The sequence below is a fragment of the Plecotus auritus genome (assembly GCF_963455305.1).
Source record: "Plecotus auritus genome assembly, chromosome: 7".
Classification (NCBI taxonomy): Eukaryota; Metazoa; Chordata; class Mammalia; order Chiroptera; family Vespertilionidae; genus Plecotus; species Plecotus auritus.
The window spans coordinates 152,225,422-152,252,556 of record NC_137774.1 but is presented as its reverse complement, the minus strand read 5'-3'; the positions used below and the strand labels follow the sequence as shown (position 1 = coordinate 152,252,556).

The following is a 27,135-nucleotide window of genomic DNA, read 5'->3' as shown; positions in this document are numbered from 1 at the left end:
ATCATTTCTCTGGAAAGGAGGCCAGTGATTTTCTTTTTTTTCCTTCAGATTCCCAAAGGAATGAGAACCAGTACTGAAAAATGAACTGTTCTATGACTGTGTAGCCTGAACTCTATTTCCAGCTAGCTGGCTGATCTCAGGTAATCTGCTTTCTTCCAGGGCTCTTCTCATATGGAAAATACTGTTGGGATTATTCTTTCTTGGCTTAATGTGTAAGGCAGCAACATTATTCTCAATCTGATTCCCCTCCAGAAGCGCTGCTCACTTTAGGCCTTCCAGAGTGAGCAGAAAACAGGTGTGAATGTTCAGAAGTATGATGGGTTAAGGATAAAAGGCAGGTGTCCCATCAGACTCTCTCTCTTCCTGAGTGTACAGACCAGAATACCACACAACTCTCTCTGCACTTCTCGACAACATAACTGTGCGGAGAAATAAATTTTGCAACTTACTGAAATGTCCAATTCTACTAGAAGAGTGGTTTTTATGGCATCATTTGTAGTCAGCTGAACTGCCTTTGAAACTGGAACTTGAAAAACTGGATCCACGGAAGTCACAGATTCTTGGCTTTCCTCCTTGAGAAAGAAATGTGATAAAATATTACTAAATGCAATTTTCAATAATACTTACTATTGCTTCACTGCATGATTAGGTGAGATCTATAGGATCTAATAAAATATCCGGGCTATTTAAGTATTCTTTTCTGAGGTAAGTGACTACACACAGATGCTTCTCCATCTTTCAGAAGAAAAGCTCACCTACACTTGAAATGCCTTGTCTGTAAGACTTTAGAATTTCTGAGATATGGATACTAGATACTAGCATCCTCATGTAAATGTCTAATTGTCTTCCTAATAAGCTATGCAGAAGGAAACGGCATGCATGCATATTTTAGGGAGGTGATTCTGAAGGAAATGAATGATGTTTAAGACTGAAAGATGTCTGTCTGGATGGTCACAAGAACCCTCAGTTGTGGGCAGTGATGTTTAACAGAGCTTTCTCGATAACAGGAATGTTCCCTACTAGCCAATATAGGAGCCACTAGTCCCATGTGTCCACTGGACACTGGAAATATGGCTAGTGTGATTAAGAAACTGAACTCTTAATTTTATTTAATTTTCAAGAATTTAAATTTAAGTGGCCACACATGCTAGTGGTGCTTGTATTAGATAGCACAGATCCTGGTAAACTGTAAAGAAATCCAATTCTGTACCATCTCCACACATTTTCCAACTTGACATTTCCAAGTTCTAATTAAAAACAACAACAAATAATCTAATAAAAATTGGGCAAAGGACCTTAATTGACATTTCTCCAAAGAGGACATACAGATGGCCAATAGACATATGAAAAGATGCTCAATGTCACTAACCATCAGAAAAAGTAAATTAAGCCGAAACCGGTTTGGCTCAGTGGATAGAGCATTGGCCTGCGGACTGAAGGGTCCCGGGTTCGATTCCGGTCAAGGGCATGTACCTTGGTTGCGGGCACATCCCCAGTAGGGGGTGTGCAGGAGGCAGCTGATCGGTTTCTCTCTCATCGATGTTTCTAACTCTCTATCCCTCTCTCTTCCTCTCTGTAAAAAAGCAATAAAATATATTTAAAAAAAGAAAAAAAAAGAAAAAGTAAATTAAAATCGCAATGAGATATCACCTCATACCTACCAGAATGGCTACCATCAATAAATCAACAAATAAGTGTTGGCGAGGATGTGGAGAAAAGGGAACTCTTGCACACTGTTGGTGGGAATGTAGATTAGTGCTGCCACTGTGGAAAACAGTATGGAATTACCTCAAATAATTAAAAATGGAATACTGTCTTATGACCCAACAATTCTGCTTCTGGGAATATATCCGAAGAAACCAGAAACATTAATTCAAAAGAATATATGCACCCCTATATTCACTGCAGCATTTTTTCTAATAGCCAAGATTTGGAAGCAGCCTAATTACCCATCAGTAGATGAGTGGATAAAAAAAGCTGTGGTACATTTACACAATGGAATATTATTCGGCTGTAAAAAAAAAAAAAAAGGAAACTTTATCTTTTGAGATAGCGTGGATGGACCTGGCCAGTCAGAGATAAGTACCATATGATTTCACTTATATTTAGAATTGAATGCACAAAATAAACTAGCAAATAAAGTGGAGACAGACTCATGGATACAAAGAACAGACTGACAGCTATCAGAGGGGAGGGGGTTGGAGGCTGGATGAAAAAAGATAAAGGGATTAAACAAAAGAAATCTCATGGACACAGACAACAGTATGGTGATTACCAGAGGGAAATGGGGGTAAGGGGGGTTAGAAGAGTGTAAAGGGGGAATAACTGGTGATGGAGGGAGGCTTTATTTTATTTTTTTTTATATATTTTATTGATTTTATTACAGAGAGGAAGGGAGAGGGATAGAGAGTTAGAAACTTCGATGAGAGAGAAACATCGATCAGCTGCCTCCTGCACACCTCCTACTGGGGATGTGCCCGCAACCAAGGTACATGCCCTTGACGGGAATCGAACTTGGGACCTTGCAGTCCGCAGGCCGACGCTCTATCCACTGAGCCAAACCGGTTTCGGCAGGGGAGGCTTTATTTGGGATGGTGAACACACAGTATAATATGCAAATGATGTATTATAGAACTGTACTCCTGAAACTATATAATTTTATTAACTAAAATCATCCCAATAAATTTTTAAAAAGTAGAAACTTACACTTAACAAAATGTAGTGAATTCATTTTGGGTAAGTGGTTGCATGGGAAGCTGGAAGAGGGTCAGGGCTGACAGCTTTAATCGCAGGTATTATGTGGGGCACAGGGACATCCTCCCCTCCCCCACACCCGTTCCCCTAGGTCAGTGGTCGGCAAACTCATTAGTCAACAGAGCCAAATATCAACAGATTGAAATTTCTTTTGAGAGCCAAATTTTTTAAACTTAAATTTCTTCTAACGCCACTTCTTCAAAATAGACTCGCCCAGGCCGTAGTATTTTGTGGAAGAGCCACACTCAAGGGGCTAAAGAGCCGCATGTGGCTCGCGAGCTGCAGTTTGCCGACCACTGCCCTAGGTGATGGTTCCAAAAGGATGCCTTAATAAGAGATACTTTAACAACTGCTTTCCCTCTAAGTGTGTTCTTTGAGCAGAGTTACACAAGTTTTCCTTAAATAGTTGAGATTTAACACGTTAAGTGCCGTATCAGTTACCGGTGACTGACACTGTACTTTCCGTCCGGACCGGTCAGTCACTGGTGCTGCCAGCATATTGGTGAAATCAGATATCGCGGGCTAAACGGAAAGGAAGACAAAACAGGCTTGGCGCTTAACGTGTTAAAAATCTTTTAACCACATTCCTGATGAACAACTCCAGCCTATTTCATGACACCTAACATAAAAGGAACTCTCTTAGCAGACCCTCCTCCTACTGAAGCAACTTGTCAGATTAATCAGGGCTCACGTTGCCACGGTCACATCTCCATCCTTGTAGAGTGGAGATGGGGCCTCTATACCATGTCAGTGCACTCTGCACCCAACAGTCAAGGCATATATTTACTAGTCACTTGGTCCCTGAAATTTCCTACATGTTCAGGTTAAATTTCCAGTGCAGCCAATCTTTTAATGCAGAGCCAAACCCTCTTTCCTTAGTTCCCAAAGCTGACTAAAATGTCCTTTATTATAATTACTTCACTTAATTAAACAATTCACAAAAATAATACAGTATCAATAAAAAAAGCCATAACCCATAGTTATTTATGAAAAAACTCACTAGAGGCCGTGCATGGATTCATGCACTGGTGGGGTCTCTCGGCCTGGCCCGCGCCCTCTCGTAATCCGGGACCCCTCGGGGGATGTCAGAGAACCAGTTTCGGCCTGATCCCCGCAGGCCAGGCTGAGGGACCCCACCGGTGCATGAATCAGTGCACCGGGCCTCTAGTATGCATATAAGATCTTTGGTTAATCTCTTTCCGCCCTCCCCCTCCCCGCTTCCTTCTGAGATTCATCAGTCTGTTCCATGTTTCCATGCCTGTGGTTTCCGCTCCTGCGTTGAGTGCCTGCCACCTGGTGGTCAGTGTGCGTCATACCCTACTGGCTGGTCGGCCCATAGCTTAGGCTTTTATATAGAAGATGATGCTGCCCTAGCCAGTTTGGCTCAGTGGATAGAACGTCGGTCTGCAGACTGAAAGGTCCCAGATTCACTTTTGGTCAAAGGCACATGCCTGGGTTGTGGGCCTGATCCCCAGTGGGGGGCGTGCAGGAAGCAGCCAATCAATGATTCTCTGTCATCATTGATGTTTCTGTCTCTCCCTCTCCTTTCCTCTTTGAATTCAATAATTCCGCACCCCCCCCCAAAAAAATATGATGTTAAAAAATGCATATTACATCAGATGTTTGCAAATAGCTCTAATGTATTAGAAAGTTGTACTTAACTTGTTTCTCAAATGTCTAAGTGTTTCTTCATTAAAAAGAAAATAAAGAACTACAAATCACGCTTGCAGCTTTGAGGGTGTGGTTTAAGTAAGAAAGCCCCTGTGGAACTCCAATCAGGCATCTTAAGAAAGCAGACTTGGCTCTGCATTAACAAACTGGCTGCACTGAAAATTTACCATAAGCACCCTGTAGGAAATTTCAGGAAACCATATATGGGCAGCTGTGGGGAGAAGTTAGCTATTATTCCACATAACTGCAAAAATGTACAGACCACTTTGAAGTCATTAAGTCGATAGAAAAAAATAGCCTAGGCAAATAAAAAGACTTACTATAATAAAAACAGGTTTATAAGATATCAAGAAAAATAATAATCCCTAAAATGGAGCATCTAGGATACCAAAATCCACACTGGAAAAGATTTTACTCTAAAGGATTCCTTTAAGATTAGCTGCTGAGATAATATCCTGATTGCCCACAACAATTTTCCCTTCTCTGACTCACATCTAAAATAAGAAACCAAGAAGTTAATTCTCCAAAATATTAGAGAGACTGAGCTCTTAACCATTTACTTCTTCAAAGAGAAGTAATGTAATAATATAACTGCTTCCACAGTGCATGGGGGCAGACCTCTGAGGTAAATACTCAACTCTGCCACTGCAGTGCAGAAGCAGCCACAGAGGCTTGTGAATGGATGGGCATGGCTGTGAGCTTGTGAATGGATGGGCTGTGTTTCAATAAAACTCTATTTACAAACCACGAGAGAGGTGGTGGGTTACATTTGGCCAGCAGGCCATAGATTGTTGAGTTCTGTTGTAATGTAATTAAACAAACCAAAAGAAAAAAAGAAAAAAAACCCCACATCTATGCTAAGATAATACATAGAATGAAGCAAGGCTGCTTACCTGGCCGGGAGACTCATGCAAATGCACCTGTAAATATTCCGGTGGTAAAGCAGGAATATTCAGAGAGGCCTGGGAAAGTGGGGGTATTGAACGGGTAAGTGAGGACTCAAGCTCTGCTATCAAATCACTTGATTGATCTCTGTTCACTGCATTTTGTTCCAAAACCTCAGAATCCTTTCTTCCTGAGTCATCTAATCTGAGAAGTTCAACTTGTGATTCGATGTGTATTAATTCTGGCTTCACAGGGTCCATCCTCTGGAAGGCAGTTGATGCTGTTGTGAGAGTCACACTCATCTCTTCTATTCCTTTACTTGACACAAAATGCTTTGTGAGGGCAGCCCAGAGCCCGTCAATCCATGGCTCAACGACAAGTTCTAAACTGGATTGTTGTAAAAAAAAAAAAAAAAGGGAAAAAGAAACAAATACCTGAGTTCTCCACTTAAATACATAAGAATTGCCCTACCAGGTATGGCTCAGTTAGTTGGAGTGTCTTCCCGTACACCAAAGGGTGGCAGGTTCAATTCCAGGTCAGAGCACATACCCAGGTTTTGGGTTTGATCCCCAATTGGGGTGCGTGCAGGAGGTAACCAATGGTTCTTTCACATTGATGTTTCTCTCCCTCTCTCTCTCTACCGTTTTCTCCCTGAAATCAATAAAAGATAAAAATAATAAATACATAAGAATGGGTAATGGCAGTGTCTGTCCATTCCACAGAATCCTAGGCAACTGTGAAAAACACTAGGAAGACTACTCAGGATAGAAGAATTAATGATGGATGACTAAGTTAAAAAGCAGAACATTATTCTCAGTTCATTAGCACTGAGCTGTAAAAAATATGGGCATGTATAAAAGTTAAAGAACAGAAATGAAAATATTTTAGTAGTAGTAATAGAATGTTATTCCTCTTTTTTTAAAAATATATTTTATTGATTTTTTACAGAGAGGAAGGGAGAGGGATAAAGAGCCAGAAACATCGATGAGAGAGAAACATTGATCAGCTGCCTCCTGCACACTCCCTGCTGGGTATGTGCCCGCAACCAAGGTACATGCCCTTGAGTGGAATCGAACCCGGGACCCTTCAGTCCGCAGGCCGACGCTCTATCCACTGAGCCAAACCAGTTAGGGCTAGAATGTTATTCCTCTTAATAAATTTCCTAAAATAGAGTCGGTAATCTTTATTTTAAAAAAGTTTAATTTTAAACCAGCATGCTAAATTCTGATGTGGCTTACAGAACTTAACCAAAACACAGGTTTACTCTAATATACAAATGATAATTTTATCAATTGAATCTTTCTTTGTCTAGCCAATTTACTCATCTTTTTTCCCTACATATTAAAATATTGCTAAGAAATTACACAAACAAATGCTAACTCTTTTGACTAAGTAATTGTTCAAATCCTCTATCAGTTCTGAACGATTTTTCTGGTAAAATTTGCAGGGAGGCAGAACACTGGAGGAAAAAGCAATCCTCCTTCAGGGAAGCTGAACTGGTCACAAGTACATCTGAAATGTGTTGGTCTACCTACTCCTAAGAAAGTGTGATTACTCCACAATAACATTCCCCACATTCCTTGAACAGAGAAGTTACGAGTGAACAGATAAGAATGACTGTGTCAAGACCCTGGAAATAACATTATTGTCATCTTTAATCACAACTCGAAAGGAGGTACCAATTAAATTCCAATTCATAACACTAAATGACTATTAAGAAAAGGCACATTTTAGACTTTGTATTATTATGACTCCTGCTAATTTCATTGTATTCATTAGGTGCTCACACAACACATAGCTCAAAATTTGGTTATACAGTACATTTAACCCTCATGAGCCTTTGGAAAAGCAAATACATAAAATAATGGGTTCAATAATGACAGTTAAATTGAAAAAACAGTCTCACAACTCAGAAATATGAAGACAATAATCAGAGAGACAGCGAATGTTCACCAGTGCTTACTACATGGCAGGAACTATTCCAAGAGGACAACCTGTATTAATTCTTTTGATCCCCAAAGAACCTTAGACAATATATACCATCATTATTGATTTCACAAAGGAGAAACAGAAACACAAAAAGCTTAAGTGATGTGACCAAGGTTTCAGTCAGTAAGTGAGGGATCAAGGATTTAAACCAGGTATTTGAACTCCAATCTGCATTCTTAACCCCTTCAATATGGTGGTACATTAAAACAGGTGTTTTCTTGAAAATATTTTAACTTTAGAAAAGGGAAAATTCAAGTAAGGTAGTTAAGTTGAAAATTTAAGACATGCAACAGAAATATAGATATAAAATATTTGTCTTTTAAAAATAAATCTTTATTGTTCAGATTATTACAATTGTTCCTCTTTCCCCCCCCCAATAGCTCCCTTCCACCCAGTTCCCACCCCACCCTCTGCCCTTACCCGCCCTCCCCCACCCCCGTCCTCATCCATAGGTGTACGAATTTTGTCCAGTCTCTTCCCGCACCCCCCATTCCCTTTTTCCCCCAAGAATTGTCAGTCCACTCCCTTTCTATGCCCCTGATTCTATTATATTCACCAGTTTATCTGTTCATCAGATTTTTTTATTCACTTGATTTTTAGATTCATTTGTTGATAGATATGTATTTGTTGTTCGTAATTTTTATCTTTACCTTTTTCTTCTTCTTCCTCTTCTTAAAGAATACCTTTCAGCATTTCATATAATACTGGTTTGGCAGTGATGAACTCCTTTAGCTTTTTCTTATCTGTGAAGCTCTTTATCTGACCTTCAATTCTGAATGATAGCTTTGCTGGGTAGAGTAATCTTGGTTGTAGGTTCTTGCTATTCATCACTTTGACTATTTCTTGCCACTCCCATCTGGCCTGCATAGTTTCTGTTGAGAAATCAGCTGACAATCGTATGGGTGCTCCCTTGTAGGTAATTAACTGTTTTTCTCTTGCTGCTTTTAAGATTCTCTCTTTGTCTTTTGCTCTTGGCTTTTTAATTATGATGTGTCTTGGTGTGGTCCTCTTTGGATTCCTTTTGTTTGGGGTTCTGTGTGCTTCCTGGACTTGTAAGTCTATTTCTTTCACCAGGTGGGGCAAGTTTTCAGTCATTATTTCTTCAAATAGGTTTTCAGTATCTTGCTCTCTCTCTTCTTCTGGCACCCCCATAATTCGGATGTTGGTACACTTGCAGTTGTCCCAGAGGCTCCTTACACTGTCTTCATATTTTTGGATTCTTTTTTCTTTTTTCTTTTCCGGCTGAGTGTTTTTTTTGCTTTTTTGTATTTCAAATCTTTGACTTGATTCTTGTGATCCTGTAGTCTGCTGTTGGATCTCTGTATAATATTTTTTATTTCAGTCAGTGTATGCTTGATTTCTAGTTGGTCCTTTTTCATATCCTCGAGGGTCTCGCTAAATTTATCAGCCTTTTCTAGAAAATTCTTGAAAAACCTTATAACTGTGGTTTTGAACTCTATATCCAGTCGTTTGCTTTCCACCATTTCTTTCATTTGTTACCTATTTCTCTGTCTCCGCATTTTGGCTGCTTCCCTGAGTTGATAGTGGCTTTGTGTGCTAGGTGTCCTATGGGGCACAGTGGCTCAGCCTACCCAGTTACCTGAGGTGGACACTCTTGGTGCACCCCTTTGTGGGCTGTGTGCACAACCTTGTTGTTGTTAAGCCTTGATTGTTGTTGGTATCACTGGGAGGAATTGACCTCCAGGCCAATTGGCTGTGAGGATCAACTGTGTCTACGATGGGAGAATTTCTGTGCTGGAGACACCCTTATGAAACAAGACTTGCTTCAGTGGGGCTTTGGTGCTCACTGAGTCTGCCTCCTGAGTGTGTCCCTTATGGATGTGAAGAGTTGTAATCTGGATGGTCCCACTCTGACCCCTGGGTACACTGGCTCTTGGATCTCCAAGGAGGTGCTAATTTAGCCTCTGCCTGAGGCCACCCAGCAAGGGCTACGGAGAGATCTGCAGATTCCTCCTCTTTGTTTGGGTTTTGGAGATGCCCAGATGAGGCCCAGCTGTGAAGCAATGCAAGCTGCTGCGGGGGCCTTGGGCCTTCTTTTGGATGTTCTGGGTCTCACTGACTCAGCTGCAGTTTGTTAGTTAAGTTTAGAATTCAAAGGACCAAGCCATTCATATGCAAAAGCCTCTGCACTCAGCTTGGATGGGGCTGAATCTCGGCAGAGCAAACACCAATGGCTTCATGGGGCGGGATCTCAGGGCGGAGCAAGCAGCAATGGCTTCCTGTCAGCCCTGCCCTAAGAGGCCCCTGGGTCTCAGTGTCCCGCAGTAATCACTGCAAGCACCTCTGAGAGAAAGCCACCCTCAAGTTTTGCCCGCTGCCAGACAGTCCAGTTTCTCCCCGAATGAGTCTGGGTCCCCAGAGTCTTGCCCGGAACTGGAGTTCAGAGCAGTCGGGAGCTTTTGTCTCCCTCCCGATTGAGAAAGCCAGCTGTGTACTCAGTTGCCAGCTCTCTCCGTGCGCGCGCCTCCATACCTCTACCTACCGCAGCTCCTGTGAGTCTCAGTGTGCTTTTCTCTTTCCTTCTAGTTGCAGAATTTCCACTCAGCCAGCCTTCCTGTGATTCTGGATGATGTCCGTTTTGTCTTTTAGTTGTAGTTTTGAAATTGTTGTGCAAGGCAGCAGTTTAGGTGTTTACCTATGCCATCTTGGTTTCTCTCCTAGATTTAAAATTTTTAATGCCTGATCCAATAAATGAACACAGAAGCCAAAAGCCTTTGAAAAGAAGTAAAATATGGACACAATAAAAGGCCTAAGGAACTATATAAGGAGTTAGGAATTAAGCAGCTCACACAAGACAATAAACATTTAATGTCAACAAAATTCTGGAAGAAAGCCCAATAGGTATAAAGGGACAAAACTAAAAGGTAACATGCAAGAAAATGTGGTAGAGCTTTGTCACCATCAAGAACATGTGCCCTGGGGACATGGAGAAGATCCATAGCACTAGAGCTACAGGCACAGGACCACAGCTGCAGGCACAACACCACAGCTGCAGGCAGTGATGGACATGAAAGGGGAGTTAAGTGGAATAAAAGCGTATCTAACACACTCATACAAGCTTGTAATATGCAAAAAAGCAAGACACTGGCTGAATCTGACATTATTCATAAACATAAATCTAGTGAGAATTAATTTAATGTATGCACCTGATAGAAAAAAATTAAGTGTGTGTACTATTACCTGGCTAAAATAGTGAAAGGTTAAATGACAGAAAGAGCTGTAGGACAATCAACATCTATCAGATCTTTGAATACACTTTAAGAGGATTTAAAGAGTGGCAATAGGGTGGAATACTGAGTTGTAAAAGCAAGAGTAAATAAAAGTAATGAAAATAAAAATTGTATTTCTGGTGGGCATTCAGATGTAAGGGAGAGAGTGACAAGAATGTAGCCTGCTGTGAAGGCCAGGATCTGCGTTCCCTATTAGTGATGCATGGCCTGCTGGTCGCCCTCCATGTAAGAGAGCCCTTGCTGAGTTACTCTCCTGTGTGTAGTCAAAAAGGCACATACAGGATACTAAAGTTCCTAAACAAATTGCTGATTTTTACAAATTCCTACACATTTTAGATAAAGGTAGCTGTACTGGGACACCTTTTGTAATTTCACCCATTAGCAGATACTTAGAAGGATGAGGCACAGAATTCACTACCTTTCATCATGTACAAACGGGGTTCCTGGAAATGACAGGAGTGCATTGCTCTTACCCCACACAGTCATCCGCATGTCCAGTGTCATAGAAATGCCGGGCACCGAGCTCCTGAAGCCGCTTGTCAATCACCTTCCCCCCATTACAGAAGTACGTGTATTCTGAATCACCCAGACCTAAAGAGCCCAAATAGGTTATCAGTGCACAATAAGCTTTAGAGTTAAAGAAGATATATACAAACATTTCAAACAATTCCATTCATTCCCTTTTTGATGGAGAAGAAATAATGTACAACTTCACATTTTCTTATTTTTTTCTTTGAGCAATACTAAGTATGAAATAATTTTCTTCTATTTTATAATGTAAAAGTACCAGACACACTGAAACAACAAATATTTTTTGGCCACTGTTAACAGAAATTTTTTTTCACATTCTTTTTTCCATCAATTGGGTGTAAAAATATGGAAATCTTAAAACAAGGATTAGGTTTAAAAAACATACAATATTTACAGACTTTTCTGATTTGGTGCAGGGTCTGCAAACTATAGCCTGTGGGCAAAATACACCTTTTTTTTTTTTTTTTTGTAAATATAGTTTCACTGGCACCCAGTCAAATACATTTGTTCACATACTGTAATGGCAGCTTTCAAGCTCCCACAGCAGAGTTGAGTAGCTGTTACAGAGACCACATGGCCTGCATGCAAAGCCTAAAATACCCATCTGGGCCTTTACAGGGTTTACTGACCCCTAACCTTGAGCATACAAGGTACATCTACAATGTAAACAATCACTGGCTACATTTCTGTTGGATAAACTAAGAATTGCTTCTATGTTTCCTGGGCTAAGAAAATGGGCTAACATGTTCAGACTTGGTTTCAAATTTCAAAGTAACAGCTTAAATTTCTCAGTTTTTTAATCATGTCCACGTACTTTCCCAACAAAAATAGGGTCCATTTATGAGTCTAAGATAGACTATAACATTTGGATAGGAAGATACATTCAGATACTAGAATTAAAGCCAGTAATGACAGCACAGCCAGAGCAGAACATATAGTACATACCTAATAACCCATACCACAGGTGAGCAAAGAAATCACCTGGCAGCGTCTTGTCCTGTATTTTCTTCACGAATTTGCGTGCTGTGTCAGGTGGGTCTCCAGTGCCCGTGGTAGAAACCACCACCACAAGAGGTGCTGTTTCAGTTTTTAGATCATACTACAAAACAAGAATGTCATGTCAGTTCTACTGCTATGTGTAGTTTTGACTTACAATCAGCTTAGTTTCCTGTCTTGAACCTGTCATCAGTACTGCCTAGGGCAGTGGTCGGCAAACTCATTAGTCAACAGAGCCAAATATCAACAGTACAACGATTGAAATTTCTTTTGAGAGCCGAAAACCAACTTCTGTACATAGGCCACGAAGTTTCAATCGCACTGTACGTGCGCGCCCGCACGTGGTATTTTGTGGAAGAGCCACACTCAAGGGGCCAAAGAGCCGCATGTGGTTCGCAAGCCGCAGTTTGCCGACCACTGGCCTATGGCGTAAGGGCAGAGATGCACACAGAGCATTTTCAACTTGGGAAGGAAGGCAAATTGTTACTCTTCACTATCAGGGCACTTGGCAATCACTCCCTCAGGGTCCCAGAGAGCTGAGAACATTAGCAGTGATAAACTGGGATCATCGGTGTTTCCAAGTCTTAAAATCAAGCTTCTTCATTCTGATGTTCACCTAAATGTTAATATTTCAAAAAGAGCACTACACTGTTTCTATTTATGATTCTATAAGCGCTACTGCTAACAAATGGCATCTAGTTTGGCTCAAATTCACTTTACTTTTCATGCTGATTTAATAAAAATTTGAGCTAACATTTTATAGGAGAGTCAACGCTCACTGGGCACTTCACAAGTTATGTATTAAACTCTACACAGTCTGTTAAAGTAACTTCACCTTGAAAAGGACTCACATGATCTAGGAAGTAGAGCGCTATCTGTTTAAACTTGGATCAAGAACTGGAGAAACCATTCAGCTGAGGAGATGTTACTAACTTGGTACTGAAAAACACTAACTACTCCCCTAACTTCAGATAGCTGCAGACCTAGGTGGTGAGGTGACCCAAGGGGCCAAGTCAGGATTAGTTATATGATTACCTTATTTTTGTAAGATTCAGAATGTGGCACCCATAATGTAAACTTACTTTGAAGTTAATACAGAATTACAAAACCTGTCCACTAGTGGTGTCTTCCAGGACACTCCCTGTGAGTGACTACATCAGGAGTCACCTTGGCCCTTGAATTGAGTTTATAATTCTTTTGAACTAGACGTGTGGGGAGAAACAGGAAGTTGTGAACTTGAGTGCGAGTGTACTAGCAGGGCAGTTTTTGAAGTACTGAACTGAATTTGACTGCTAGTGGCTAAGGCTTCAGCTTGTGCTTGTATGAAAGCCCCTGCTAGTTGCTACGACCTGGATTATACAAAACAGTAAAATCTGGAGGTCTCAACAGAACTAACTCTAAGAACATAGATCTGTTAAGTTCTTATGGATCCTACTAGAGGCCCGATGCACAAAATTCGTGCAAGAGTAGGGGCTTTCCTCCCCCCCGCTGCCGGCACTGGCTTCCCTCTGGCACCTTGGACCCGGGCTTCCCTCGCAGCCCTGGCTTTTGTCCAGAAGGTCATCCAGTCTAAGTAGTATATTACGCTTTTATTATTATAGATGGCAGGGACTGAATGCACAAGTAGTCCCTGACCTAAAGAAGCAGAGTCTTCTCCTGATCTTTACACTCCTGCTTTAAATTTTATTTCACAAAAGAATTAAGTACCCCTTCTCTTGGAGGAACTCTGACACAAATGACAAGGTCTTTATTTTGAAGAAATACAAATGGGGCCCTGGGATTCATGAAGTGGAAAGCACATGTGTGCGTGGAAATACATATATCTCATTGTTCTCAGAGCCATCCCATGAGATAAACAAGGCAAAAACTACTGCTTCCATGTTGGTTGAGTAAGTACTTGTTTCAGTTTTTGAGACAGTTTAGTCTAATTCAAATGGATACTTAAGTGTAAAATAAAGAAGAAAAGCTGGTAGGAATCTTAAAACTCTTTTTTTTAAAAAATATATATTTTATTGATATTTTTACAGAGAGGAAGGGAGAGGGATAGAGAGCTAGAAACATCGATGAGAGAGAAACATCGATCAGCTGCCTCCTGCACACCCCCTACTGGGGATGTGCCCGCAACCAAGGTACACGCCCTTGACCGGAATCGAACCCGGGACCCTTCAGTCCACAGGCCGACGCTCTATCCACTGAGCCAAACCGGTTTTGGCGGAATCTTAAAACTCTTGATAAAATAATAATTTCTGAGTATTTAAGAAAAAAGGATGAAGTCCTATTTTATTGTTTAACATCACTCCCAACCAAAATATCTTCAAAGCATAAAACAGTAAAAACCACAGGAATAACAGCTCTTACTTTATCTGACTCACTGATGCAGTGAAGATCTGCAGAAAATCCATGGGCAGCTGCCTTTTCACATATTTCTTCTGCTATGGCCTTTGCCTGTCCTTGCTGCGTAGCATAGAGTAACAAAAACCTTCTCATCTCCTCCAGGCATACGCTATAGCTAGAGTAGTTACACTGAAAATGAAAAAGAGGAAAGAGGGTTTTCTTTCTAATAAAGTAGTAACAAACTGCAGGTATTAATTCTCCCTCATAATCTTCAAAAAAAGATTCCAACAATATCCACACAAAATATGAAATACACTTCTCTGAATCTGTTTGTTACCATTAGTTCTCAAAGCGTCATAAAAAAGAGAATTTATCAAACCAAGGAGACTAGAGGAATGAAGCTCTAATTCCATGTCTCAGAAATCATTCTGGGGTCAGACGACTTGGGCTTCAATCCAGGGTCAGTCATTCACACGGCAGAAGTGTGGGCAAGCCTCCCAACGGATCTGTGCCTCAGCTCCCTCACACTCTAAGTGTGGGTCACCACAGAAAAGCCAACTGACAAAGCCTACTGACAAAGAGAAACAAAGCACCCGAGCAATGGCTGAGACACAGCAGTGCTCAATAAATCAGATTCCTCTTTGCTTGCTCTTTTACCAGTAAAAAGGGGAAAAGTAAAACTTGCATTAAAATTGTAGGAGTCATGGGCAAAGGGCCTAAATAGACACTTCTCTAAAGAGGACATACAGATGGCCAATGGACATATGAAAAAATGCTCAAAGTCACTGATCATCAGAGATGCAAATTAAAACGACAATGAGGGATCACCTCACACCTGTCAGAATGGCTACCATCAACAAATCAACAAATGACAAGTGCTGGTGAGGATGCGGAGAAAAGAGAACCCTAGTGCACTGCTGGTGGGAATGCAGACTGGTGCAGCCATTATGGAAAACAGTATGGAGTTTCCTCAAAAAATTAAATATGGAACTGCCATTTGACCCAGTGATCCCACTTTTGGAATATATCCTAACAGAAACACCAATCAGAAAGAATGTATGCACCCCTATGTTCATAGCAGTATAATTTATAATAGCTAAGATCTGGAAACAGCCTAAATGAACATCAGCAAATGAATGGATAAAAAAGCTGTGGTACATTTATACCATGGAATACTGTAAGGCAGTAAGAAAGAAGAATCTCTTACCCTTTGAGACAGCATGGAGGGACCTGGAGAGTATCATGCTAAGTGAAATAAGCCAGTCAGAGAAAGACAAGTATCACATGATTGCATTCATATGTGGAATCTAAGTAATAAAATAAACGGATGAACGAGACATGGAATCATGGAACAGAGTATGGGATCTCAGAGGGAAGGTGGGAGATAATCAACCAAAAACCTTGTATGCATATATGCATAACCCATGGACACAGACAATGGGGGGATGAAGGCCTGTGGGGGGGGGGGATAGGGAGGCTGGAGGGGGGTCAATGGAGAAAAAAAGGGGACATATGTTATACTTTCAACAATAAAGAATTATTTAAAAAATTGTAGGAGTCTGGGTTCCTTCTGCTAAATAAATTAGTAATGAACTGAATCAAATACCGTTTTATTATTTAATTCAATATCAAATATAGGTAAGTGCATGTGTATCTGTACTTAAATATGGATTGACGGAACGCAAATATTTCTAATCCAGTCGATCGTTTTACTAGTTCACGTCTTTCCTGAAGAGAAACCAGTAATAAAATAAAGGACACTCACAGACTTCTCCTCATACTTATTCAGTCTCTACAACGGGAACACTGTCAATTAGGGAAAAAGTTAAACTGAAACCCAAATCAAAATCTTTTTGGTGAATGAACCACCAACAGTTTTATGCTCCTCTGGCCAAATTAAGCACCAAAGGAATTAAAAAAAAAAAAAAAAGAATTGTGCTAGGGAACATGTTAATAGCCATGGAACATGCTTAGGGAACAGAACACACCTGGCACAGCGGGTGCTCAGTGAATTAGCGGAATAAAGGAACGCGCGTAAATGAGTACATATGAGGACACTGCACATGTAGGGCTCACTGAGAACTGAGAAAGTGACAGGACGCCACGCTTTTTATTACAGCTAACCACCTGCAACCCTTCCCAGGGGCCGCGCACGCGTGTAGGCGCCTCAGAGAACAAACAGAACCTCTTGGTCCTACAATCACCTTATACTGGTCCCCGCATTTCTCAGAGGCGGTTCCCCGGCACACGCAGAGCAAGGTCAGGCGGAGGAGCGGTGGAGCACGACAGCCCAGCCAGCCAGGTCCACGCTCCGAACATTCCTGAGTCCCAACCGCGCCCCCACAGTGTCCTTTAACCCTGTCTAGAAAAGCGTTCAGAATAAAGATACCGACCGAACAGGGGTCCACAGCCACCTGCGGGACCAGCTCGGCTGGTTGCACACGCCGGGAGACCGCCCGGCCCTGGCGCAGCCCGAGCTCGGCCCGCAGCCCAGCGGGGCCGGGCTTCAGATCGACCAGCGCGCGCCCTTCCCGGTCAGGGTTGGAACGCCCTGGGTTGGGCGCGGAAGCCGGTACCCTCGCCCACCCGAACCGCCTCCCCATCAGCCAGTGCTGGGTGTGTGGCCCAAACAGGGTTGCAGCGACCACAGAGTACTCACCTGCGAGGGCCCAGCCGGGGACGCCCGGGGAGAGCGTGGCTCCACAGGCTTTGGTCCAGCGCCTGCGCACACAGTCGCGGCGCGCGCTCTCCGTCCAAACCAATACCAATGGAGAGCTCGGAAGGAGCGGGGCCAATCACAGTGCGCCGGGCTTGGGGTGTGGCCTTCTGTCCCCGCGCATGCGCCAGATAGCTCGGTTCTTCCAAGGCGTGCGAAGTAAAGGCCGGCCAACTAGAGCTGCTCGGGACTCCGGCGGTCTGGGCTCGGTAGGTGTCCGTGCGGGTGTAGGGCTCGGTTTTTACGGCCCGTGTCCTTGCTTAGACTCCGGTGCTGCACTGGCCTGCCCAGCCCTCTCAGGCCGCCGCTCCCGGCCGGTGCTTGAGCGCAGGTCCCAGGGACGCCGGGTTTGGGGGCGCCAGGCTCTGGGGTCCTTTTATTCCGGGAGGACGCGGCCCCCCGGGCGCCCGTCCCCTCTTGCCCTGCACATTCGTTTTCTTAAATCTCACAGCGGGGTGTTTAGATCTGGACTGGCCGCCCACCTTCTCCTCTTATTGACTTGTATGATTGTACCTTCTTTATTCAATTATTTATTTGCCGTTTGCCAAGCTAGACCATATTCTTCCTCAGTCCTAGCTACCAGGGGAAGCCAAAACCGCGGGAGCTTTTAAGCACCTTTTAAAAAATCTTTGCTTTACGTTGACCTATAGGAATTTTGGCCACTTGACCCGTTGCTTTTTTTTTGATCTTTGAACAATGCAGACATTAGGGGCACCAACACCCTGCCCCTCCCCCCCCCTCGTGGATTGGAAAATCCGGTATAACTTTTGACTCCCCCAAAACTTAATTGTAGTGGGCCCTCCGCATCCGGGGATTCCCAGCTCTGATGAAAAACATTTAACCAGACGCAGTTCCTTCCATCCACCAACTTATAGGACGTGTGTTTATGTCTAGACTTTGAATCCATCCCGGCTCTGCCACTCACTAGCTGTGTAAACTGGATACAATTACTTCTTTGTGCTTTAAGTTTCCTCACCTATGAAATGATGATGAAAGTGCTTAATTTATTGTGTTGTTAAGAGCATTGATTTCGTAGACGGAAAGCACAACAGTACCAGGCAAATGATAGTGATGATCATCATTGGATGACAGCCATTTTCTCAGTGGCGCTGCTCTTCTAGTCCTTACGTTTTGCTGGGAAATGTTTATTAATCACTTATTTGGGGTACTCTTCCTTAGTTCCATAAGTATTGATGTTGAATGAGGCATGTTCTCAATATATTTGACCATGTTTTTTATTCCTATAGTTATAAATCAAGAGTTGAGAATCTGATGGCATGGCTTTAATTACCTTGCGGAGGAATCTTTGTCATGTCTCTGATTTTCGGATAAATGGAGCTCTGGGTGCTTTGAAAAATCAACCTGTACATCATGTTCACAAGGCAGTCAAGGGACATCTGTACTCATGGTTCTTCTGTTCACTACAACCTGGGCCTTTCAGGGTCAGGTTCCATCATGCCTGTTGTAAAAAGTTCCATTCAGAAAACGGAAATGACCTTCCTCCAGTTGGTGAGCCAGTGTTCCCTCCAGTACATGATTGGGACAGTTTTGAACAAAATCTCAAAAACATGGACCAACAGATCTTTTACAGGAGACTGGACAACTGCACTTCACCAGAAGAAGTGCTGAGTTTCATAAGCACACTGCAAACTTTGCCTGATACGATGGCAGCAGGAGCCTTACAACGGATTTGTGAAGTGGGAGAAAAAGATGGTGATGAAAGGCTGCCAAAGGAAATAATAGAAAATCCCGTCTTTCAAGCTTTATGTGTTCAGTTAGAACAGGAACCCTCAAATCTGTCAAACACCGGTTTGGTGACTGCTTTGCAAGCCTTGACTCTGTTGTCTGTGGATCCCCAAAGTAGCTTGTTACTCAACCTGGTGGCAGAATGCCAACATCGGGTCAAAACAGGCGGCCTGGAAGTCCACAGTCTTTGTGTTATTGCGGAAAGTCTGCTTAAACTACAAGGTCCAGGTTGTGCGACCCTAGATCTGATTATATATCAACTGCAACGTGAAAAATTGGAAGATTTTACCCCTGAGGATATTGTCGCCCTTTATAGAATACTGCAGGCATGTACTGAAAAGGTGGACCAACACCAGACATTTCTAAATAAGATAAACAGCTATTCTCTGTCAATAGTTTACACCCTGAGTCCTAAATCAATAAGTCAAATGCTCACTGCCCTCATGGTTCTCGATCAAACTCAGGCACTTCCTCTGGTTATAAAATTGGCTAAATATGTTGTGAGGCATATCCCTCATTTCACTAATAAAGAGCTTGGAAAAGTCTTAGAGGCTTTCATATACTTTGGGCACCATGACCGATTTTTTATAACAGCCCTGGAGCAGCACGTAGTGTCACTGTGTCTCACTTTGGACCCCGAGGTTGTCAGCAAAGTCATGGAGTACTGCAGCAGAAAACAGATCCTTTCAAAACCCATCTTGAATGCAGTGGCAGAAATGTTTGTTTGCCATTCCGAAAAATTTTCCCCTAGTCAGATTTCTGAGTTGATCGAACCATTTGGAAAACTCAATTATTTGCCACCAAATGCCTCTGCTTTATTTAGAAAGCTAGAAGATAGGTTATTCACTCATTTCAACTCTTTCCCTCCCAAAACACTATTGAAACTTCTTCATTCGTGTTCGCTTATTGAATGCCATCCAGTCAACTTTATGGGGAAAATATTCAGTCCTTATTTTCTTCAAAAGCTGCAAGGTGAGTTGGTTATAACTTCTGGGAGTGGAAAAAATAACCTTGGAACTTAATGGTGTTTTCAGGTCACATATGTAGCTTTTACATTGAGCAATGCTTCACCTTTTTTTTTTTTTTCATAATAAACTAAAGAGGACATCTGAAGTTGTAGATGGCAGTGTAAATGCAGAATTGAAGCATGCTAGAACATTGCATCGAGTGAGAAAACAGTTTCTCATAAACAGACTGCTGCCCTAGCTGAGAAACAGTATTCTAGGGGGCTGCGGTGATGGAACTGGTAAAAGTCACAGCAACATGTTTGAATCTTTGTGAGAGAGAACTGTAGAACTTTTTTTTTTTTTGAGAGAGAATAGTATCTTAATTGAAGATATGTCAACAATATCAATTTCCAAGAACTTCCACTACTTTGACTAACATTTTGTCCCTCTTAATTATATATTCTCTAGTTAGGAGCTTTAATTCTTGGAAGTTAAAATGAGATTGCATTGATGGCAAGCAAGAAGGCATAAAGTGCATAATTAATTCCAACATGTTCTTTTCATAGTGTCATTTTAGAGTAACTACTGGAGTGAATAAATGAACGTTTTATATTCTTAATATTCTTTTCTCTCATTACAAATATCAAAATTCAAGTTTAACTATGACTAGGATGCTTTTTATTTCAGGTGAAGAATCATATTTGGACAGACTGAGCCTAGAACAACTGACCCAGCTTTTGTTAACCTCGATCCTTGAATGCCCTTTCTATAAGGTAAAAGCATGGGCTGAGCTTTATTTCTCTATGGGTGCAGTTTTCTTTTGTTCCCTCTCCCCAGCCATCTAACATTTTTGTTTAGTTCCTTCTCTTTTGATCTGTCTCAACCTGATTGAAAAGTAGACCTTCCACCCTAACCTGTTTGGCTCAGTGGATAGAGCGTCGGCCTGCGGACTGAAGGGTCCCAGGTTCGATTCCGGTCAAGGGCATGTACCTTGGTTGCGGGCACATCCCCAGTAGGGAGTGTGCAAGAGGCAGCTGATCAATGTTTCTCTCTCATTGATGTTTCTAACTCTCTAGCCCTCTCTCTTCCACTCTGTAAAAAATGCAATAAAAAAATTAAAAAGAAATGTAAAAAGAAAAGCATAAAAAAATCTTAAAAAAAAAAAAGTAGAACTTCCATTCACTTGGAGTTAGTGTTCACCAGATAGCCTTTTCTTTGATAAATCAACCCCACTCCTGTTTTCTTGTCTTTGAAGGACCCATTTCCTGGTGTGTAAGATTTCTTGGAAGATGCTGCAGGGTTAGATTAATAGTACTCAGAGAGCCATGCTGAGGGTGTTAGCCCCATAGCAGTGTGGCTCTGGACTGAACACATCCTAAATCATCCTGGGTACATTTTTAAGTGAAGGCTGTCATCTGATGGAGTTCGGTGGAGGTGGAGTTTGTGCGTACCATCAAGTACTCCGCAGTGTGGGGGTACCCACATTTCCCCCACTTCTATTGTATTGTGACATTAGTCCCTTTAATTTTTCATTCGACTCTGAAAAACAGTATCATCACATTTTTAAATTGTATTTTAATGAGCAATAAGGAAGTTGAGCATATTTTCAAATGTTTATTGGTCATTTACATTTGCTGTGAATTGCCTTTTTACCCCCTAACTCATATTTCTATTGGGTTTATTTTTTCCCCATAGGAGTCATTGTAAAACAGATTTTAGCTATTATGTGTGTTGTACATATTTTCTTCTGGTTTTAATTCTTAGTTTTTTAATATAATGTTTATGATGCCGCCTTACTGAATAGAAAGTTTTAAGCTTTATTTTTTTAAAAAAAATATATTTTATTGATTTTTTACAGAGAGGAAGGGAGAGGGATAGAGAGTCAGAAACATTGATGAGAGAGAAACATTGATCAGCAGCCTCCTGCACAACCCCCACTGGGGATGAGCCAGCAACCAAGGCGTATGCCCTTGACCGGAATCAAACCCCGGACCCTTCAGTCCGCAGGCTGACGCTCTATCCACTGAGCCAAACTGGTTTCGGCGAAAGTTTTAAGCTTTCTATAGTCAAATATATCCCATCTTTTATGGCTTCTAGGTTTCCTATCCTGCTTAAAAATATTTCATCACTCATAAGCTAATATCAATGTTTTACTAAATTTTTATTTTTATTTTATTTTTTTAAATATATTTTTATTGATTTCAGAGAGAAAGGGAGAGGGAAAAAGAGCTAGAAACATCAATGATGAGAGAGAATCATTGATTGGCTGCCTCCTGCACGCCCCCTATTGGGGATCAAGCCCACAACCCGGGCATGTGCCCTTGACCATAATCAAACCTGGGACCCTTCAGTCCACAGGCTGACGCTCTATCCACTAAGCCAAACTGGCTAGGGCTACTAAATTTTTATTATCTGGTTGGTTATCTTATTTTTCTTTCTCATATTTGCATATACAATTTGTAGGGTCCAAAACTTCTTCCTAAATATCAAGTGAAATCATTTCTTACTCCATGCTGCTCCCTGGAGACACCTGTGGATTTTCATCTTTATAAATATGTGATGTTTGGATTGATTGACCTTTTGGGAGCAAGATCGTATTTTGCTTCAAGAGTGTTAACACCCTATTATTACACAATAGGTGAGTAATAGAGGGTTTTGTTGATTACTAACCTTCAGCCTTCATTGTCAATATTTGCAACTTAGTAGCCATAGCAGGTCTGGAAATACAAAACGGACTTGCCCTTCCCTAAAGGCGAAGTAGAACCAGGGTGTGCAGTAGGGCTGAGTCAAGACTGCCTGGGGTTGAGTCCCCACGTGTTAGCCACATATAGCAGACTATCTTTGGGCAGAGTTTTTAACCTTTTCTGCTTGCTGCTTTCTGTAAAATGGGAGATAGTGACTTCTTAGACTTGTTTAAGCGTTATATGAAATAATGCGAGTAATACAGTAAGTGCTCAGTAATCATTAGCTGCTGTTGTACGCTAGGCCAGTGCTGTCCAGTAGAGTAGCCACTAGTACATATGGCCACTTACATTTATAATAATTAAAATTTAAAAAATTCAAAGTTCAGTTCCTCAATCACATTAACCACACTTCCAAGTGTTCAGTAGCCACAGGTAGCTCACAGCTGCCATATTGGACAACAGAGGTATAAATGTTTCCTTCGTCATGAAAGTTCTGTTGGACAGCACTGACCAGAGCGTCCAAGGCCTTCTGCCCTTACAAATTTGTAAAGATTAACGACTAAAAGAAAATCAGCTCGAAGAGGACAGTGTTTTATGGCTACTCTCACATCTCACACTCCTCTGGTATGGGCTCCTTTTAGAAAAGGAATGGTAGAGCATCAGTGGGAAGGAAGGGGAGCCTGTCCATGTTCTGGGACCCCATGTTGGGGTGCAGGATGCTTTACTCCCCTGGTGGCTCTGGGCGCTCCAGTGAAGAAAGGTTCATTGTGCACAGGTGTCTAGCATTGCTTAATTTAAAAGATTTTCTTCACTGGATTGAAGGAATCAGTTGTATGAGTGATTCTTGTTATCCCCCAAATGACTTGAGAACCCACTCCTTGTTTTTATGTAGTTGAGCGTTCTTAGTTTCAGGCTGACTTGGTTGATTATAGACCTGGTTAAGTTAAAAATCTCACCATTGTCTGGTGTGGTCATTACTTTGCAGCCTTCAGCCAGTTGGTAAATGCAGTGTGGAAGAATGCAAACAGACGAGGAGGCAAGGAAGATAGTGTTTGTGAGGGTATCATACGAAGGATTTTTCCTTTCTTCTCTCACCAGATGTTGAAATTAAATTAGATGAAGAAGGATTTGTATTACCATTTACATTTCATGAAGACGTACATAAAAGGTAAGAAAACTTTGGTCGTTAATGTTACTTGCTGAGGATAAACAATGATTGTGTTCTTAAGAAAGTGAAAAAAAATAAACATTCTGGAAATTCAAACACTACTTTGCAGCATACCAGTTTTGGAAAATATTTGTAACATATGAACCTCAATTGAGTGTTTTCTTGACAGATTAAAGAATAACACATTCATTATTTACTTGAAAATAGTACTGGCAAATAGGAATAAAGCAAATCCCAAATAAACTCTGGCAACTAAAACTATGTAAATATTTTGGGTTGTTTTAAAAATTGACTCTCTCTCTGATTTTTCAGGGTAGCACTGTGTATTGATGGTCCAAAAAGATTTTGTTTGAATAGCAAACACTTACTGGGAAAGGAAGCTATTAAACAAAGACACCTACGCTTACTTGGTTATCAGGTCGTTCAGGTATGCTTGCGTCTTTTTCCCCCCAAAGCAATGTCTACTTTAGATTTGCTTTTTCCAGGTTACTAAGTGGTCTGCCAGCCCACTTAAATTAAGGTCGAGAGCATTTTATTTTAGCTTTTATTTTATTGAATTTATTGGGGGGAGCATTGGTTAATAAAATTATAGGTTTTAAATGTACAGTTCTATTAATACATCATCTGTATATTTTATTGTGTATTCAATTACAAAATTATTGGAATGTCTGTTTTAATTTCCACCTGATTTTATGAATAAAAGTGGACAAGATAGCCCATTAAAACCAGTATCCTCATCACCACTTAATGTTTAAGGCCTTACTTGTATTTACATCAAGAAGGTCTCCTTGCCGAAACCGGTTTGGCTCAGTGGATAGAGCATCGGCCTGCGGACTGAAGGGTCCCGGGTTCGATTCCGGTCAAGGGCATGTACCTTGGTTGTGGGCACATCCCCAGTGGGAGGTGTGCAGGAGGCAACTGATCGATGTTTCTCTCTCATCGATGTTTCTAACTCTCTATCCCTCTCCCTTCCTCTCTGTAAAATATCAATAAAATATAAAAGAAAAAAACAAAGAAGGTCTCCTCACAGAAGGTCTCATGTGAGGAGCCACAGTGAGTGGACATGGAGCTTCCCCAACTCTCTAAGCTGTCCACCAGTCTGCCCTCTGCTTTCCTGTCTGGTTACTCTTTTTCACTCCATTTTTTTACATTCTCAGATTAATTTTCTTAAACTAATCATGCCAGTGTGAGTTCAGAGGCTTTATGTTTATTGCTTATTGCTTAAGTGATAAAGCCAAAGCTCCTGGGCATCTCAACGTCCCAGGCCCTCTGCTCTGGAAGCAGCCCCGAGCTGGCAGCCCCAGGCCCTCTGCTCTGGAAGCAGCCCCGAGCTGGCAGCCCCAGGCCCTCTGCTCTGGAAGCAGCCCCGAGCTGGCAGCCAGGCGCTCTGCTCTGAGCTCGGGGGCTGCTCCCCTTCCCTCAAGCTCCCCCGTTCTCTCTGGCCTTTCTCTCTTTGTCCAGCTGCTTCCACCACCACACTGGTATCTCACTCTGGGTGTCTGTGGTCATTCATCAGCTCCCAGGTCAAGTCCACCTTTCACCCTAATCTGAAAATATCAGAGCCCAAATTTTCTTTGCATGCTCTGCTTCGTATTTACTGAACCTAGGTGCTGTTGTAGGCACTGGGGCTACAGGATGAATAAGCTAGTGTGATCTTTGCCCTCCAGGAGCTTACATTCTGCTGTAGAGGAGGGCGAGAAACAAGTAACCAAAAAAACCAAGGGAGTTTCAGATTGTGAAGGATTATGACAAATTTTATTTTCCTCCCTTTACAGATCCCCTATTATGATATCGAAACTCTAAAATCAAAACTTGAATTGGTGGAATATTTACAAAGGAAACTATTTTCTCAAAATGCTGGCATTTGTTGGTAAGGAGAAGGAATACTGGCTTCAGAACTCATATCATGAAAGAACTTATGTTTTCATGGGACTCAGTATAAGAAAAAGAATATGATTTGTGAAATAGCCCTTTCTTTATGGACTGATGATCTGGAAATGGTCTGTAGTTTTACTTATACCATGTATATAATTATTGGTGATAAATTTAAAATTAATTTAATTATAAATACTTTTATACAATAAGCAGAATTAATCAAGTATAATAGAGTATATAATGAATAAATTGTTAATAAATCTTCTGCCTTGTAATAGCTATCTGCTAACTGAAAATATGCTCTTTAGAGACCTTAGTTTCCTCTTCTAAAAAATGTAAGGAAAAAATTTTATCTCCCTTGTCCTTTTATATTTTCTTAGAGGAAATAATATATGGTAAGGAGGAGTGAGAAAAAGAGAGTAGAGTCCTTTGAATATAAACATAATTATAGAATTATGCAGAAATAACCCGTTAGTAAGAAAATATATTAATGTGGGAGCTTTTATCTTTTTTAAAAATTAAGGTTTAAAGACTTGAAATAACTTATTAGTGTTAGATAGGGTTTTGGGGAGGAGGCAGGTCTCCTACGAACTCTGGAGTTGGACACAGGTTCTTCCACCAGTTAGTTCTTCAACCTTGAGCAAGGAGACAACCGCCTCTATCCCTCACTCACTGTGCTGAGCCACTCACTGTGCTGAGCCTGTGCGTTGTGTGAGTCTCAGGGCTGTGTGACTGAGGTGCTCCTCCCCTTTCACAGGTGAGTGGACCGGCTCAGAGAGGATGACTGTCCAGCCTAGCATTTCATACCTCACAAGTGGTGAGTGAGATTTAAAGCTCGTCTTGAAAAGCAACATACTTTAGTGGCTAAGAGTTCTAGCTTCACCACTTGCTAAGGGAGTGACCTTGCACCTGTTTCCTCAGGGGTGCTCATAAATAATAAGGGGGTTGTGAATAGTTTCCAGAACTGCCACAACCAAGTACCATAAACTGGGTGGCTTGAAACAACCCAAATTTATTTCCTCAGAGTTCTGGGGACTGGAAGTCCATAATCAAGGTGTCAGGGCCATGTGCCCTCGAAGCCTCTAGAGCAGTGGTCACCAACCTTTTGGACTTCACAGGCCACCAGTGGTCTGCGGACACCGGTTGGCGACCGCTGTTCCAAAGGTTCCTTAAACCAAAGGTTTCCTTTCAGCTTTGGTGGCCTCATGCATTCCTTGGTTTGTGGCAGCATCACTCCAATTTTTGCCTCCATGTTCACATGGCTGTCTTCCCTGTGTGTGTGTGTGTGTGTGTGTGTGTGTGTCTGTGTGTCTGTGTCTTACCAGCCTTATGGGATTAGAACCCACCCTAAAGACCTCATCTCCATTAAATCTGCAAAGACCCTATGTACAAATAAGGTCACATTTACAGGTAGTGGGGGTTAGGACTTCAATATAGACTTTTTTTGGGGGTGGAGGGAGGATACAATTCAACCCGTAACAGGTTGAATTGAGAATTAAGTTAGTTAATAAATATAAAACCTTTAGAAAGCTAGCACAAAGTAAGCACAGTCTATGTTAGCTAGTTTAATTGGTCTGAATTTTCCCTC

At 41.7% G+C, this 27,135-nt stretch overlaps 2 protein-coding genes across 5 annotated transcripts in view; one reads left to right on the top strand and one right to left on the bottom strand.

Annotated features, from left to right (window-relative positions):
• MTRR (5-methyltetrahydrofolate-homocysteine methyltransferase reductase) overlaps positions 1 to 17,146 on the bottom strand; it is a 40,622-nt gene extending 23,476 nt beyond the window's left edge. The window contains exons 1-8 of one of the 4 annotated variants that reach the window (XM_080680896.1): positions 17,071 to 17,138; positions 16,616 to 16,773; positions 15,619 to 15,656; positions 14,436 to 14,600; positions 12,027 to 12,180; positions 11,024 to 11,141; positions 5,319 to 5,697; positions 450 to 572 (exon numbers count right to left, since the gene is read on the bottom strand). In XM_080680896.1, coding sequence (XP_080537022.1) covers positions 450 to 572; positions 5,319 to 5,697; positions 11,024 to 11,141; positions 12,027 to 12,180; positions 14,436 to 14,600; positions 15,619 to 15,633 — 954 coding nt within the window. In that variant the 5' untranslated portion in view covers positions 15,634 to 15,656; positions 16,616 to 16,773; positions 17,071 to 17,138. Of the gene's footprint in view, positions 1 to 449; positions 573 to 5,318; positions 5,698 to 11,023; positions 11,142 to 12,026; positions 12,181 to 14,435; positions 14,601 to 15,618; positions 15,657 to 16,615; positions 16,774 to 17,070 lie in introns of all 4 variants that reach the window. The other 3 variants (XM_080680895.1, XM_080680894.1, XM_080680897.1) reach the window with 3 other exon arrangements.
• An 85-nt stretch (positions 17,147 to 17,231) lies between these two features.
• FASTKD3 (FAST kinase domains 3) lies at positions 17,232 to 25,827 on the top strand. Its single transcript, XM_080678641.1, has 7 exons — positions 17,232 to 17,336; positions 18,375 to 19,845; positions 20,508 to 20,593; positions 22,284 to 22,458; positions 23,603 to 23,672; positions 23,985 to 24,099; positions 25,448 to 25,827. The coding sequence occupies exons 2-7, from the start codon at positions 18,405 to 18,407 to the stop codon at positions 25,544 to 25,546; spliced, it is 1,986 nt and encodes a 661-aa protein (XP_080534767.1). The 5' UTR covers positions 17,232 to 17,336; positions 18,375 to 18,404; the 3' UTR covers positions 25,547 to 25,827.
• The last annotated feature ends 1,308 nt before the right edge of the window (positions 25,828 to 27,135 follow it).